At 40.4% G+C, this 17,010-nt stretch overlaps 1 protein-coding gene across 2 annotated transcripts in view; it reads right to left on the reverse strand.

The window, feature by feature from the left end:
- Nucleotides 1–439: 439 nt before the first annotated feature.
- LOC124613016 overlaps nucleotides 440–17,010 on the reverse strand; it is a 37,199-nt gene continuing 20,628 nt past the window's right edge. The window contains exons 3-4 of one of the 2 annotated variants that reach the window (XM_047141569.1): nucleotides 1,660–1,789; nucleotides 440–615 (exon numbers count right to left, since the gene is read on the reverse strand). In XM_047141569.1, coding sequence (XP_046997525.1) covers nucleotides 1,683–1,789 — 107 coding nt within the window. In that variant the 3' untranslated portion in view covers nucleotides 440–615; nucleotides 1,660–1,682. The remainder of the gene's footprint in view (nucleotides 616–1,659; nucleotides 1,790–17,010) is intronic. The other variant, XM_047141571.1, reaches the window with a different exon arrangement.

Here is a 17,010-nt window from a genome sequence, read left to right on the forward strand (position 1 = left end):
ATCCTATCCTCCACTTGTGTAAATAGATGGTTGTGTCGCCTCTCTTATGTCTTGGATACATTTCGTTTGGGGGGGGGGGGGGGGGTTTACATGAATAGACATGGTATTCACTTAAATGCATTAGATTAATCAGCTCAGTAGACGCTACTTGCACTACGTTTCCTATATATTTTGTGGGAACCTTGACTGAGATAAAATATGGATCACGAACTCTAGAACGTACACTTTCAGTTGCCTAACCACGTTGAAGATTGTATTTTTAGGATCGTGTGTTCGACGACAGGTCAAGTCATTCGAATCAGCCCCAACATCGCTTGTAGAGTAAGCAGTAAAGAATGTCGTTGTTTTCGGACTTGATGTAACGTTTGCAGGCAGCGTACCCCAATGTGTCTACTATTATACGAAATTTAGATACATAAATAAATAGAGAAAACAGAAGTTATTGAGTACTGATATCGTTTATTAAATAAGTTGTTAATAAATACAAGGATGGCGATGCTGAAGTGTGGTCCCAGTATTACCGCTAGTCTGGAATTCGATTAACGTTTGTTGGTTTCTTGGTAGACGCCGCGCTGCTTAGAGCTGTACAGTCTTCTTTCATCGTGAACTGGAAATCTGAAAGATATACGAAAGATGTTCCATCAAACGATGAAAATAATTAAATTTCTTATCTTTTATGAGTTATTAGCATTTGAAGATCTCTTCAAAATAAATATTTAAAACACAGAAAAATATAAAAGTCTCTAACTAATCGCCAAATCTCTAATTCATAATCGTGGTGAAGAAGTTCCTACGATCACATCTTATCAAGTAAAGGGATGTATAAATACTGATGAGAGGAAAGAACAGTAGGAATGCTAAATTAACGATGGTTGTTTTGAGACACTTTATACAAAATTTCAAACATAACATACCCTGTGTCTCGATTATCATAACCAATGAGATCCTACATTTAAAATACTCATTGTTTTATTTCTCTGTACTCCAAGATCTACCTATGTTCTGCTCTAATTGTTTGGTGAATTACTTAAGAAAGCAGTCTTTGTCTTTCGAAAACAACGTATGTTGTTTAAGTGAGACTAGATGGCAAACATGTTAGTCTGTTATACAAACGTACACTTTTCCGCAGCCTAATTTTTATTTTCGTACAACCTAGACTCGAAACTATGAGCTCAGTTTCCAATACAATAGTATTACAATGAAACAAGTTTTATTACATATCTCAATAAATATGTAGCAGCCAAATCAGTGAATAAGCCTAATGTCTACAATACAATAATTGTAATAACACAAGAAACTCAGTTAACAAAATCCCGAAAGAAACAGTTATCGTAGAATGGAAATCAGTAAAGTTTGAATCATTATACTTTTCGTAGGTACTACAACACAAACTAATCAAGGTTGTGTCTTTTAAAATCATTCCGGGTGACAATTTTTAGTGACCCTTCATTTCCAGAACTTCTAAATCAATAAGTCCCTGTTCTCCGTGGCCTGTTCTAGGCTCCTAGTACGCCAGCACTGTAGCCATCATGACTGCAAAGTAACTGCTTTGAATTCACAGATTCATCTTCTGCGCTCAATTTCCCCTTCTGTCTCGATGACACTAAGATTAAATTGACAATGCAGTACTAAACGTCAACTATAAGTAAAAATACGTACTTGGCAGGTTGACTAGCAATATTTCATAACGCATTGACAGAGTCGTTCGGTGAATTCTTGTTGGGGGATGGTTTCGGACGTCCACTGTTGACCAGGGCTGGGCAGTTTTTGTCAAGCGTTATTCGAAAATCTGAAACATTTAAACAACAACTGCAGAATTCGGAAACAGCGTATTTCACCGTCCCGAAATGTTAGTTTACTCATACATACATGGCAGCATTCTTTTGTAGAATCATTAATTGTTTACTGCCACCTGGTCAGTCTAGTTTGTACATGTAGCTCTCTTCTGTCATCTACCTTCCCTGTCTTCCTGCATCTACTCTGCAATTCCTATCCTCCAGTGTTATAGGAATGATTCAAAATAAGTTTTACACCACCCTCGTGACATATTGGTTGAGGATATTTGTTCATAAAAACTACTTGGATCACAGGAAATCGTCACGTTTGAAGTGGAGGTACTATGGAACATCGTTTGAATGTAGTAGTTTGGGCCATATATCAGCCGAATAATCGAAAATATACGTACACGCGGGAATTCAGAAAAAAATAGAATGACAGATAATACAATATTTTACATAAATGTTGACCAGATATTAAAAAAAAGAGTACGTTTCGTACACTGAAATAATCAGTTACGTATCTGTTGAGCCAGATTCGTATGTCGTTTACGTGTAGAACGATCACGTTATAGCTCGGCCGACATTGTTTCATCATGCCGTTCCAAAAAACCGTTATTTGTCCAGCTGCGATGTGGCAACTGTATGCGTCGTAATGTCTTCAGACTGAGTGTCAAATTCGTGAGATAATCCGTCACCACCATCAGAAACCATTGTCATTTCGCAGCGAGTCGTTTACGTTGATAACGCCTATGTCTGAGTATCTCGAGATCTTTGTAAATGTTGCAACACCAAATTCATCAGCAATGTCTTTCTACAATTGAAGCCATTAATTAAAAAACAGCACAAATGAATAGTTTGACACTATACGAGTTGTGGTTATTTGGTATCAGTGTATTCATTGACGGAATCCGTCCCTCTGACAAATGATCGAGATAAGTGGAAAGCGACGACATGTAAAATCATTTGAGTACCATAAGAACTCTATGACTGTGAGTAATACTGGAAGTGGACCGGTCACCAACAGAAACAGATGCTGAATCATTGGTTCTTTGACTGTGCTTATGAACATGACATACCAATAAAAGCCCCTAAGGCAAAGGACGTTGGGAAGTATATAGCATCCGTTGATACTCGTCATCCCGATACTTTGAAGAACTGGTGCAGAAACACAGAACGCAACAGATGAAACATGCTGACTCAGATAGTCAAGTCTGGACACAGATTAAAACTGACACTGTATTATTCACAGTATCATAAACACGTTAGAGTAAAAATAAGTACGGTTTATATCTTGCCAATTTAATTCGGACTCCCTTACTGTGGAGTTGCACAACATGAAATATAATGATTTCCCAACCAGCAACAAAAAAAAGCAAGATTTCTGGCAGTGCTTCACACTTAAGCCGTCGGATTTCACTAATTTGAATCAAAGTTTTATATATATAACTGGGCACAAAATACCAACATAACAATCTAAATGTTTTAGAGATATGCAAAAATAACTGGTTTCCTCAAAAGTAAGGTTGGTGGACTTGTGGTGCTCTTGTTCTGGAAGCCATGGCTTCAATTCTCCGTTACCCTATGCAGTGCAGCTACCTTTTTGTACATGTACACTACCAGTTTCCTTCTCTCTGATGTCATTGTTCACTTGTAACAATCGTAGGATATGCTGTACTGTACAGCTCTGTTTCAACGTAGTAACTGACTTGCATATGACGGCTGTCTGAATATAAATCTAACAGGTCTCGTCGTCGATTGTTGCAGCTATAGAGTTAGAATACTGTAGAGTTATTGTACTAAAAACCATACAGATGAACTGGGGATCCCGATTTATGAGGGTCTGATAAACGAGATCCCACTGAAAAGCTAAACCTGCATCTGTATGACTACTCTGCAACTGGCACTCAAGTGCCTGGCAGCGAGTTCATCGAACTGTGTTTGTGTGTGTGTGTGTGTGTGTGTGTGTGTGTGTGTGTGTGTATGTGTGTGTGTGTGTGTGTGCTGAGAGACTGAGTAACATGGAAAGTGATAACGATTTTGTAAATACGATGAAATAAGAAGAGCTCTCATTCAGTGTAAATGCCTCACGAACTATCACGCCAGAACAGAGAGAAGGAGTACATGTTAAAGTAAAAGAGGAGGTTTTTGACGATATATCTGTGTTATTTACGGACAGTGGTGTAGAATCTGCTTCAAGAATGTCAGTTAATGTCAGTACTAGTGATAATGCAAATCCTGAAAGTGATATTAAGCATGAAATCAGTAATAACCAATTGTGTGATGACATTGTTGGTATTATTACTGAATTAAATGTGGATACCAAATATGGAATACTACCGGTGGAACAAGATAAACAGGAAACAGTAATGCAGAAAATTGATCCTCTAAGTATGCAAGAAATGTTTGCAGCATTAATGGGTTCTATAGACGATGGAAACAAACAACATACTAATTTATACTAATTTGGCTGAAACAATTGGTCAGAAAATTAGTAAACTTGATGAATAACTCGCAAAGTGCACTAATGTTCTGAAAGAAATGTGGAACAATGATTTGAAGTCGTTAGAAAGTAAAGTGGAAGGCAAAATTTCTCAAGTTGAGAATAATTGCCAACAATTCGTTTAAACTGTAAAAAGTGAATTAACAGATGCTTTGAAAAAAGCTGCTATTGGAAACAAAGAAAGGGTAGATTTGATAAAAGAGAGTGTGCAGAAAGTAGAGGTTAAAATAGCGGCGGTAGAGTCTATATGTGTAAATGATCACAAATTGTTAGACAGTAAAATCAGTTCTGAATATACCAAATGGATGAATGAAGCAAAATGTGTGTTTGACTGAGTGTGTGTGTCTGAAGAAAATGTTCTTCAGCTGACTAACCAGGTAAAAGAGGTTGAAACTAAGTAGGATGAGCATGAAAGTAGATCATGCCAAGTTGAAACTAACCTCAGACATTTAACGAACGGGAGTGGGTGTAGTTTTGTAGTAGAATCGTCTGAAATATCATACGTCACTAACAGGCAGGTTTTACGTTTTGATCCAACAGGAAATGTACATCCAAAAGAATTTTGGAATGACTTTGAAGGTTTTTTACCTAGTTTGTGGTCAGACAGACAAAAAATAGGGTTTATTACGTCTAAATTCTTGGGAGAGGCTAGAACTTGGAGGGTTATCGCTACTGAACAGTACGATACTCTACATAAATTTAAACAGGCGTTTTCTAAAGAATATTGGGACAAGCAGAAACAAATGGAGTTGCTAAATACCTTCTGGGCTGGGGAAAGTTTAGCCACAGAGAGGAAAGCGTAAGAACGTTCGTGTTGAAGTGAATGACAAATTTGTCTTATTGAAACAATAAAGTAGAGCAAGATCAAATTGTTATGAACCTGGAAGGTAAACTGCCCATGAAATGGCGAAACAAAGTTATTGCAGCTCTGAGGGATGACATTCATAAATTCATTAGTTATTTGTAGAGAGTGTAGAAGTTGCTGCATGAGGAGGAGCATGCGAATCGTAATGTCAAACCACCAAATAATTCAGAATCACAGCAGAATGTAAACTTTAACAGAATATGCGTTTACTATGGAAATAGCAAGAGCAGAGATGCCGGCAGGTGGTGCTATCCAGCAAATGATAGGCGAAATAAGGGGGACCAGGTGCACAATTATCGATCGTATTCTCTGGTGCGAGAGGATGATGTTGCGCCAAGGTGACAGAAAATGGAGATAAAGGTAAGAAATAGTACAGAATCCCAGAATCCCTCAAACTAAATGCCGTCTGTAAAAGGGTAGCGTTTACAAGACGTGAAGTAGTAACTTGAACCCGCTAGCAAAACCGTTTGTATTGTACATGTTAGCACTAAACAGACAGGGGTTATAAGTAGGGAGCAGAAGAAGGTAGTAACAACAGACGAAACGAGCTACATAAAAATCTGTACATTTAACGGAGGTTTAGGGGATTTTTCGAACAGGCATAAACAAAATAAGCACTGTATTGCAAACTAAATGGATGATGTAGCAGCGGAAAATGTGACAGAACCTGAGTGCCAGAAAGTATTTAGCAACCAAGTTGAAGTCGAGTCATGTTCTGAAGAAGGAGAAATAACAGGAGCTGCAGAATTACGGGAGATTAGTGATGTCAGTGTAGAAGGAATACTAGCGTCTATAAACGACGACATTTGTGAGGCTACAAGGGAGAGGCAGGAAAACGGTGTCAAAAATGGGGTCCAGTCAGTTAATTGTGGAAAAAAGTAAAAGAGAGAGAAAAGAGAGAATGGCAAAACGCCGGAAAAAGTTTTTGCGCTGTCATTAATGGGTAGAATAGTTAGTTTGGGGAAGAAAAGTGAAGAGAGTAATTCTCCAAAAATCTGTGTAATTTCTGGAAACAGGGAAGGTTTCGGCAGAAAGGATGTTGTGAACGATTTGTTGGAGGAGGGTTCTGACACTAGCAATGAAAGGAAGGTGTTGAGTCAGCCAGTAATTAGTCTACAAGTGTGTAATGAAGAAGTACGGTGTTTAGCAGATAGTGGCAGTTATTTATGTGCTGTGAGTAAAAGTTGGTTAGAATCGTTGCCAAAGAGAAATGAACTTTTAATAATGCCAGTAAAGGGGAAACAGATAATTGAGCTAGAGGAAAAGTTAAAAAAACTGTTAAACACGAAGGTATATTGCCAGTAAAAATAAATGTACTCCATAACTCCTTTATAATCCCTGATCTACGTATAAAAATGCTAACTGGCGTAGACTTCTTTAACCAGTACAAAGGGAGATTAATTTTTAATGAAAATGTAGTAATTTTTGAAATAAATGGGAAAGATGTGATGGTACCATTTTTTCGAAAAAATAATTTGACCAAAGAAGAAGTAGCCAGTATACCAATTAGGTATTGTAGAAAGATGGAAGATTTAGAGGGCTACAATAGGTATGGGGATGGTGTGGGATTGGACCCTGAGGAATGAAGGTGGTGCAAGAAAAAATAGCTAAGGCTCTACCAACGAATCTCCAAACTGGCGAACTGGACTAGCGGAAACAAAGGAAAGTGAAAAAAGATTACTGCACAAAGGCGAAAAAGTTTACACATGAATATATGTGTCAATTTAGGATTACTTAAAACCACAGCCAAATGCGTATAGATTAGTATACTGGAAATCGAGGAAACCATTGGGCTTAAAAAATGTTATTGGTTTGAAAAGATATATTAGTCCAGAGTTGATGTGAGCGAAGCTTGGAGGCTTCAGAGGGCGTTGTAACATATGTAATGCTAAGTGTTTGACAAACACCAGGTGCTTGAGTTATTCACAATGCAATTTCAGTTTCTTTTCGTATTGTCAATCTTCCTCTTCTGTCATTCTGAGCTGAATCTATCATCTATAATTTTCTTCTCTATCACTGAAGGTAAAGTGTTTGAGAGCATCAGAGGGCGTTATGGTGTCTTATGACGAAATAAGTTTCATGGTGAGAGAAATGGGAGTCAAATTGTAACGGAGTGAAGTGACGACATAAATATGTTGAGGTAGGAAAGTAAGTAAGGTACGAAGGTGATGACATAAAGGGAAAGTAGAAAAATGGTGCATTATCCTGCTGAAAGCTGACAGTAAGGATTGACTTTAGTAATATGAGAAGTTATTCCATGCTATGTGGAAATGTATAAAGCATTAATGTATCAGTGAAAATAATGGCAGATAGGAAGGAATATCCTGCTGGAATATGTAACAATAAGTAGGAGGCTGTTTGAAATGTAGGGAAATGAAAGTAACAGGATGTGACAAGTGCAGTTAGTAAAGGAGATATTTATGATGAACACTAAAGTGTAGTGATCAGGAAAAGACATGTTGTAATGATGAAAAGGACTATACAGTAGCCACATAGTTAAAGGAAGTTCAACAAATATGACGAAAAATATGCTGGGTAAAACTGAAGAACATTTATTATGAAAGGAACATGAATGAATATGGAGATTATATATACTGTAAATAAAAAAATTATTACTGTTTAATAGTGGTGAAAAATATGAAGAAGAAGTGATGCAAAGAGACACTGCATGAAAGTGATAACTATGTATTATAAAATGTTTGTAAATAATTGCTTTGTGTGAAATGTGTTAATCAGAAATAAATGTTCTCAAGCTTAGTTAAAGTAAAGAAAAAGTTTAAGTTTTGCTTTCAATAACACCTAGTTTTTAAATAAAATCATTAACTCTTCTAAAGGAAACGAAATCGTGAAAAAAATTCTAGTAGATTGGATTTCACTGACTAAAGCAAAATAAAGGAGCAACACTCTGTTAATTTACTTTCATTTGAAGTCAAGTTAAATGAAATATAAAATTTGTAATTAATTTCTTGGAATAATAAGTAATTGTGTGTTAGGATGTATGTAAAGAAAGTAGTCTTAGACGGAAATATGGTTTCAGGAACAACGTTGCATGTGAACTCTGGAAGGAAAGATAGGTGGAGAATGGGGGAATGTTACAGACACTACAGTGCATAGGTGCCATAGTCAAAAACCAGGGAAATATATGTGACAAACAGACTACAGTGATGTGCTGATGCTAAGGTAAGATAAAATACCATTACTAAATGGAAGGAGACAAATCGCAGTGCCTTCAAATAAAAAAAGTGAACAAGTAGTTAATTTCAAAAGACTTTCATGAAACATGAAATTAAAAATGTTGAAAAAGTTATTAAAATATTGAAAATTTGTTTTGAAAATTTGCATCAATTTTGTCAAGTAAGATATGATTTTTCATAAAGAAATTAAAAGATTAGGCTAGGTTAGTTGTAGACTGTCAAGACCAGAGTACTAAATTTGTAATTTTAGTTTCTAAGAATGAGAATTATTTGAAAGATGTAAAATTTGAAGCCAAGACCAATCATTTGTATAATTCCAAATTTTTTGGAAAAAGACTTTATAGCCATAGGGGTGTGTGAGGGCCTGTGTATTGGGAGAATGACTCATGCAAGCACAGTCACAGATGGTCTGAAGGGACCCCAATCGAGTACACACTTCTAATTTTCATTCACCAGAGTCCAGTAGTGGACACAGACACTCAGAAAACAGGTCAAGTGAATGTCTTTGTGAATTGTTCTGTTTATTTCTTGAACGCTTTTTTGTTTTATTTATGTTTGTACAGTTTTGTATATCCTTTTAATAATGTGAATGATGCGTCAGTGTGGTCTAAAGTAAATATGTTGATCATTGTTCTACTGATAAACGCTGTACGAACTAGTGTGAGAAAGTTTTAAGACAGTGTGAATGCAGACGACTGGGAATTTTGTATCATAATATGTTAAATAAGTTTATTTTAAAAGGAAAGCTAATTATACTTCAAATGACAATAGTTAACAACGTGAAGTGTAAACAAAATATCACAATGTCAAATTTTTATTTCGGGAAAAAGTACAGTTGGAAAGAGTATTATTTGTTGATTGATTAGTCATGAAAAGCGCGGACTAACGCGGGACAATAATGTTTTCTATTGGCCTTAAAGAAAGTTGACCAATCAGAATTGAGTATTCTTCACGCGTCTTTTCTCTTGGAGATAGAGAATGCTTAAAGGAGTCTAAGTAGTTGGATCTCAGCCTTTCAATGGTACGGTCGTGTGTAGTATGAACTCCGAAGAAAGTTATAATTTGCCGGTTTTAGTTGTGCTACATGTTCCAAAAGTGTTTTAAAGTGAAGGCATATATATTCCTGTGTGTCTTTTAGAAAGTACGAATTTTTAAGTAATTTTGTGTATGAGAAAAGACAGTAATTTCGCGTGGCATATTGAGCAGATCTGTGACTAAAAACTTGAGTGCATTAGACACCGATAAACTTAATATTATGGCGAGCATTTTCATTTAAGAACAATCCGTGCTTAGTAGCTGTTCACATTTCGTGCAATATATTACCATAAACTTGCTAACGTGAATGAAAGGGTTCGTGCATGACTGTGTTAAGATTATCACGGGTTTGGCAGTGAATATGGACATTATCAAGGTTCAGAATATACCGAACTTTTGCCAGTATTCCCAACTTTCATTCAAAATTAAGACTTTTCCGCGATTCTTCGAATAGTTACGTTACATGCACTCTGGGACGAGCTGCAGTGCGGTAGGTTTCTGCTCGTCTTTCCTACCGGCGATCTGCTGCATAGAGTTCACAGGTAGGTGCAGGTAATGGAAGAAAGGAATCGCGCCGCCGCACAGTCCTGAAAGGGACGTTGTATACAATGTGAGCACTACCCAATCCGCCAACGTGAGTCGGGGAGCCCGCATCTCGTGGTCGTGCGGTAGCGTTCTCGCTTCCCACGCCCGGGTTCCCGGGTTCGATTCCCGGCGGGGTCAGGGATTTTCTCTGCCTCGTGATGGCTGGGTGTTGTGTGATGTCCTTAGGTTAGTTAGGTTTAAGTAGTTCTAAGTTCTGGGGGACTGATGACCTCAGAAGTTAAGTCCGATAGTGCTCAGAACCGTGAGTCGGGGAGTCATTCCAAGATTAGACCGAGCACACGTTGTCACTTTACGGCGACTAAGAGTGTCTGCAAGGAAAGATGTTAGCCGATGCTGTACACCACAGCGACGTCATTCCAACAGTCGGTTGCTATTGTGAGTGAGAACGCATTGAAGATCTGACTCGTAATGGTCGCCCGCGGTCAGTAACACCAGCTGATGGCCGCTACCTACAGATCGCAGCTACCCCGAGTCGAGTGCAGCAGGAGTGCACGATACCTTCTTGGAGGCAACATGGATGTCTGAATCGATCCAGACATTACTCATCCGTCTCCTCATCATCAGTTTTGCCTCTAAGCGTTCATCACGGACAACAACAAAGTCCCGTCAGTGGTGTGCTTTCTCTGCAGTGAGAAATTCAATGATGACACGTTGCTTGTAACGCACATCAACTACAGATGCCATTTTGAAACGGTCCTGCAGCTACGCTATGTGCCGGAAGTGAAGGAAACTTGGCGTGCTCACTCAGGAGACTTCAAATAATACATACCTAACGTTTCGCATTCGTAACATTGCGTTCGGCTGAGAAAAAGCTGCCGTGGCAACCCTCCTAGTATCCATTTACACCTCCCCACAACTACACGGAATCCTATAAATTCCTGCTTTTTCCAGCGGCTGTCGAGTATCCGTGGCCAATTTTAAGTGATCTTGTATCTTCCGGGTGGGTTTCTAGATTATCGCGATGTTCCGTTTTTTCAAGATATTTGCTGTGCGGTGAGTAACGTCCTTAATGAAAGACGCCTGTGCATCACTACGAATTCTGCGCGGTGATTTTAACTCTCTTTTTACCTCGGCGGACGGATAACCACTCTTGAGCAATGCATTGGTCAGATGTTTTAACTCTGCGTCAAGCAGCTCTGTTTCGCAAATGTCCCTTGCTCTTTTCGCCAACGTTTTTATGATGCCTCGCTTCTGTTGTGGGTGGTGGTTCAATTCCCGTTGTAGGCCATGCTCTTTCTTGGAGACTAGCACAACAAGAAAATGTTATCTTCCGCCTGATAAACTGAATCTTCAGATTGATCCCGTTGAGATGTTTGTGAAAACGACCTAATTCCTACCATACCTCCATGAACGTATCATCCACGTATCGGAACAAAATTTGTTGGCAGTTTTCAGTGCTTGTTCCTCGATTTTTTCCATAAAGAAGACGGCTGGCGGGGTGGTCGAGCGGTTCTAGGCGCTACAGTCTGGAACCGCGCGACCGCTACGGTCGCAGGTTCGAATCCTGCCTCGGGCATGGATGTGTGTGATGTCCTTAGGTTAGTTAGGTTAAAGTAGTTCTAAGTTCTAGGGGAATGATGACCTCAGAAGTTAAGTCCCATAGTGCTCAGAGCCATTTGAACCATTTTGAACCATAAAGAAGATGTACGTTACTACGAAAAAGAACGGTCAAAAAGCGACTACAAGAGCACAACGGCAATTGCAGAAAAGAAGATTGACAGATCAGCTCTTCCGAAACTAACATTGCGAAGGGAACTGCATGTAATGGGCATTTAATCAGGTATCTCGCAAAAAGGCAAAGGAACTCGCACAGCTTGTATGTATCAAACAACACTGAAACTAGACAGTAACTGACTGAAAGCGTCTACATCTACATCTACATCCATACTCCGCAAGCCACCTGACGGTGTGTGGTGGAGGGTACCTTGAGTACCTCTATCGGTTCTCCCTTCTATTCCAGTCTCGTATTGTTCGTGGAAAGGATTGTCGGTATGCCTCTGTGTGGGCTCTAATCTCTCTGATTTTATCCTCATGGTCTCTTCGCGAGATATACGTAGGAGGGAGCAATATACCGCTTGACTCTTCGGTGAAGGTATGTTCTCGAAACTTTGACAAAAGCCCGTACCGAGCTACTGAGCGTCTCTCCTGCAGAGTCTTCCACTGGAGTTTATCTATCATCTCCGTAACGCTTTCGCGATTACTAAATGATCCTGTAACGAAGCGCGCTGCTCTCCGTTGGATCTTCTCTATATCTTCTATCAACCCTATCTGGTACGGATCCCACACTGCTGAGCAGTATTCAAGCAGTGGGCGAACAAGCGTACTGTAACCTACTTCCTTTGTTTTCGGATTGCATTTTCTTAGGATTCTTCCAATGAATCTCAGTCTGGCATCTGCTTTACCGACGATCAACATTATATGATCATTCCATTTTAAATCACTCCTAATGCGTACTCCCAGATAATTTATGGTATTAACTGCTTCCAGTTGCTGACCTGCTATTCTGTAGCTAAATGATAAAGGATCTATCTTTCTGTGTATTCGCAGCACATTACACTTGTCTACATTGAGATTCAATTGCCATTCCCTGCACCATGCGTGAATTCGCTGCAGATCCTCCTGCATTTCAGTACAATTTTCCATTGTTACAACCTCTCGATACACCACAGCATCATCCGCAAAAAGCCTCAGTGAACTTCCGATGTCATTCACAAGGTCATTTATGTATATTGTGAATAGCAACGGTCCTATGACACTCCCCTGCGGCACACCTGAAATCACTCTTACTTCGGAAGACTTCTCTCCATTGAGAATGACATGCTGCGTCCTGTTATCTAGGAACTCCTCAATCCAATCACACAATTGGTCTGATAGTCCATATGCTCTTACTTTGTTCATTAAACGACTGTGGGGAACTGTATCGAACACCTTGCGGAAGTCAAGAAACACGGCATCTACCTGTGAACCCGTGTCTATGGCCCTCTGAGTCTCGTGGACGAATAGCCCGAACTGGGTTTCACACGACCATCTTTTTCGAAACCCATGCTGATTCCTACAGAGTAGATTTCTAGTCTCCAGAAAAGTCATTATACTCTAACATAATACGTGTTCCAAAATTCTACAACTGATCGACGTTAGAGATATAGGTCTATAGTTCTGCACAACTGTTCAACGTCCCTTCTTGAAAATGGGGATGACCTGTGTCCTTTTCCAATCCTTTGGAACGCTATGCTCTTCTAGAGACCTATGGTACACCGCTGCAAGAAGGGGGGCAAGTTCCTTCGCGTACTCTGTGTAAAATTGAACTGGTATCCCATCAGGTCCAGAGGCCTTTCCTCTTTTGAGCGATTTTTATTGTTTCTCTATCCCTCTGTCGTCTATTTCGATATCTACCATTTTGTCATCTGTGCGACAATCTAGAGAAGGAACTACAGTGCAATCTTCCTCTGTGAAACAACTTTGGAAAAAGACATTTAGTATTTCGGCCTTTAGTCTGTCATCCTCTGTTTCAGTACCATTTTGGTCACAGAGTGTCTGGACATTTTGTTTTGACCCACCTACCGCTTTGACATAAGACCAAAATTTCTTAGGATTTTCTGCCAAGTCAGTACATAGAACTTCACTTTCGAATTCATTGAACGCCTCTCGCATAGCCCTCCTCACACTACATTTCGCTTCGCGTAATTTTTGTTTGTCTGCAAGGCTTTGGCTATGTTTATGTTTGCTGTGAAGTTCCCTTTGCTTCCGCAGCAGTTTTCTAACTTGGTTGTTGTACCACGGTGGCTCTTTTCCATCTCTTACGATCTTGCTTGGTACATACTCATCTAACGCATTATGTACGACGGTTCTGAACTTTGTCCACTGATCCTCAACACTATCTGTACTTGAGACAAAACTTTTGTGTTGAGCCAACAGGTACTCTGAAATCTGCTTTTTGTCACTTTTTCTAAACAGAAAAATCTTCCTACCCTTTTTAATATTCCTATTTACGGCTGAAATCATCGATGCCGTAACCGCTTTATGATCGCTGATTCCCTGTTCTGCGTTAACTTTTTCAAATAGTTCGTGTCTGTTTGTCACCAGAAGGTCTAACATGTTATCGCCACGAGTCGGTTCTCTGTTTAACTGCTCAAGGTAGTTTTCAGATAAAGCACTTAAAAAAATTTCACTGGATTCTTTGTCCCTGCCACCCGTTATGAACGTCTGAGTCTCCCAGTCTATATCAGGCAAATTAAAATCTCCACCCAGAACTATAACATGGTGGGGAAATCTACTCGAAATATTTTCCAAATTATCCTTCAGGTGCTCAGCCACAACAGCTGCTGAGCCAGGGGGCCTATAGAGACATCCAATTACCATGTCTGAGCCTGCTTTAACCGTGACCTTCACCCAAATCATTTCACATTTCGCATCTCCGTCAATTTCCTTCGATACTATTGCACTTCTTATCGCTATAAACACGCCTCCCCCTTCACTGTCTGGTGTGATCGGACGATCATTTTGCCTCTTTTCAAATGAGGCCCAATGATGAGTTTAACCCGAAGTGAGTGGAAGGTGTAGCTCAGGCAACATGTCGATCGGCGTTTAGTAAAAGAGTCCGCAAACATAGGTGTGCAGCTCTCCACTGGACGTTCTCTATCTTTTCTACTTAACCTGTCAACGAACGGTCCCAGGCTGATAAGCAGTACTCAATAATCGGTCCTACTTTTGCACACTTCCGCTTCTATTAGTACCCTTGTATTGTATGTATTGAATGTTAACCGGGGACCTAGAAACGACGGAGGGGCTCCGTCCCCGCCACAGCCGCAGTGGTCCACAACCCCACGACGACTACCGCAGTCCACCTCACCTCTCCACCGCCCCGTACAAAACCCAGGGTTATTGTGCGGTTCGGCCCCCGGTGGACCCCACAGGGAACGTCTCACACCAGACGAGTGTAACCCCTATGTTTGCATGGTAGAGTGATGGTGGTGTACGCTTACGTGGGGAACTCGTTTGAGCAGCAATCGCCGACATAGTGTAACTGAGGCGGAATAAGGGGAACCAGCCCGCATTCGCCGAGGCAGATGGAAAACCGCCTAAAAGCCTTCCACAGACTGGCCGGTTCTCCGGACCTCGACACAAATCCGCCGGGCGGATTCGTCCCGGGGACCAGGCGCTCCTTCTGAATCCGGAAACCGTGCGTTAGACCGCACGGCCAACCGGGCAGGCATTTGTACCCTTACTGGTCATGTTTTATGCTAATAGCCTGACATCAATGGCAACACCAAAATTTTTGCAAATGGTGCATTTTTCTGTAATGAAAACAGCTGCACATGCATAAAGTCGTATCTTGTTAATATGATACAGCAGTGTCGTTCTTGTTCAGAAATACGACACATATTCCTTCGCACATGCATGCGTGTCCGAAAGGACATTGTACCGTAATTCTAACAACACACCGACACCGGGCAAGCGGCTGTCAAGTAAAATGTCTCCCCTGTGCGGGAAAATACATAATGAATGGAGAGCGCACGTTGTAGACACGTGGTTGACGACAAACAGATTTTTGGGTCTGGTTGTAGAGCGTACTCGGATATCCTAATGGTAAGACGACCGCCCGCGATAAGCTGGAAATCCGTGTTCAAGTCCCGTCCAGCACAAATTTTCATATTCGTCGTTCCATTATACAGCTGATGGCTGACCAAAATCGCAACTGCGAATACATTTCATATCTTGTTAAGATTTGTAAGACGTGCAAAGATTACCCATACGCTTTACATATTCTGAAATGTTGTATTATGCACTTCACAAAACAAAAACACGTAGTAACCTTTGACTACTGTATCGGTAAGTCACTGCTGGAAACATTCAACTGATTGAATTAGCTGGATGTAACAATCTGTGCCAGTATAAAATGGAATGATTATATGGACTGTGTAATAGGTAAAGCAGCCGCCAGGATTCCGTTCATTATTAAGATACTAGGAAAATGTAATAAATGTTTAAAGGAGATTGCGTAGAAAACGTGTGACCATCCTAATATATAGTTCATAGGTGTAGAGCCCTTATTGAATATGACTGATAAAAGATATTGTACACAGAGAGTGATTCAGCTGCCCCTAATACTGTGTTTTATGCAGCCAGCAATACCTTCAGTTACCACTAGCAAGATTTTCCTTTTCTCTCGCTCGCTAAGGTCAAACTGTTAGTCCACCAAAAATGAACATTATCTTTCTGTAGGAAATTTAATGTCATTAAATTTTGTATTGGGGTACGTTTTCCTAGGCCACAGTTTTCAGAAACTACGGCCTCTATCAAAAACACACCCCAGTGCATAATTTAACTACACTACTGGCCATTAAAATTGCTACACCACGAAGATGACGTGCTACAGACGCGAAATTTAATCGACAGGAAGAAGATACGGTGATATGCAAATGATTAGCTTTTCAGAGCATTCACACAAGGTTGGCGCCGGTGGCGACACCTACAACGTGCTGACATGAGAAAAGTTTCCAACCGATTTCTCATAAACAAACAGCAGTTGAACGGCGTTGCCTGGCAAAACGTTGTTGTGATGCCTCGTGTAAGGAGGAGAAATGCGTACCATCACGTTTCCGACTTTGATAAAGGTCGGATTGTAGCCTATCGCGATTGCGGTTTATCGTATCGCGACATTGCTGCTCGCGTTGGTCGAGATCCAATGAACATTAGCAGAATATGGAATCGGTGGGTTCAGGAGGGTAATACGGAACGCCGTGCTGGATCCCAACGGCCTCGTATCACTAGCAGTCGAGATGACAGGCATCTTATCCGCATGGCTGTAAACGGATCGTGCAGCCACGTCTCGATCCCTGAGATGGGGACGTTTGCAAGACAACAACAATCTGCACGAACAGTGCGATGACGTTTGAATGGCTCTGAGCACTATGGGACTTAACATCTGTGGTCATCAGTCCCCTAGAACTTTACACTACTTAAACCGAACCAACCTAAGGACGTCACACACATCGATGCCCGAGGCAGGATTTGAACCTGCGACCGTAGCAG

This window comes from Schistocerca americana, chromosome 4 (assembly GCF_021461395.2).
Source record: "Schistocerca americana isolate TAMUIC-IGC-003095 chromosome 4, iqSchAmer2.1, whole genome shotgun sequence".
In the NCBI taxonomy this organism is placed as follows: Eukaryota; Metazoa; Arthropoda; class Insecta; order Orthoptera; family Acrididae; genus Schistocerca; species Schistocerca americana.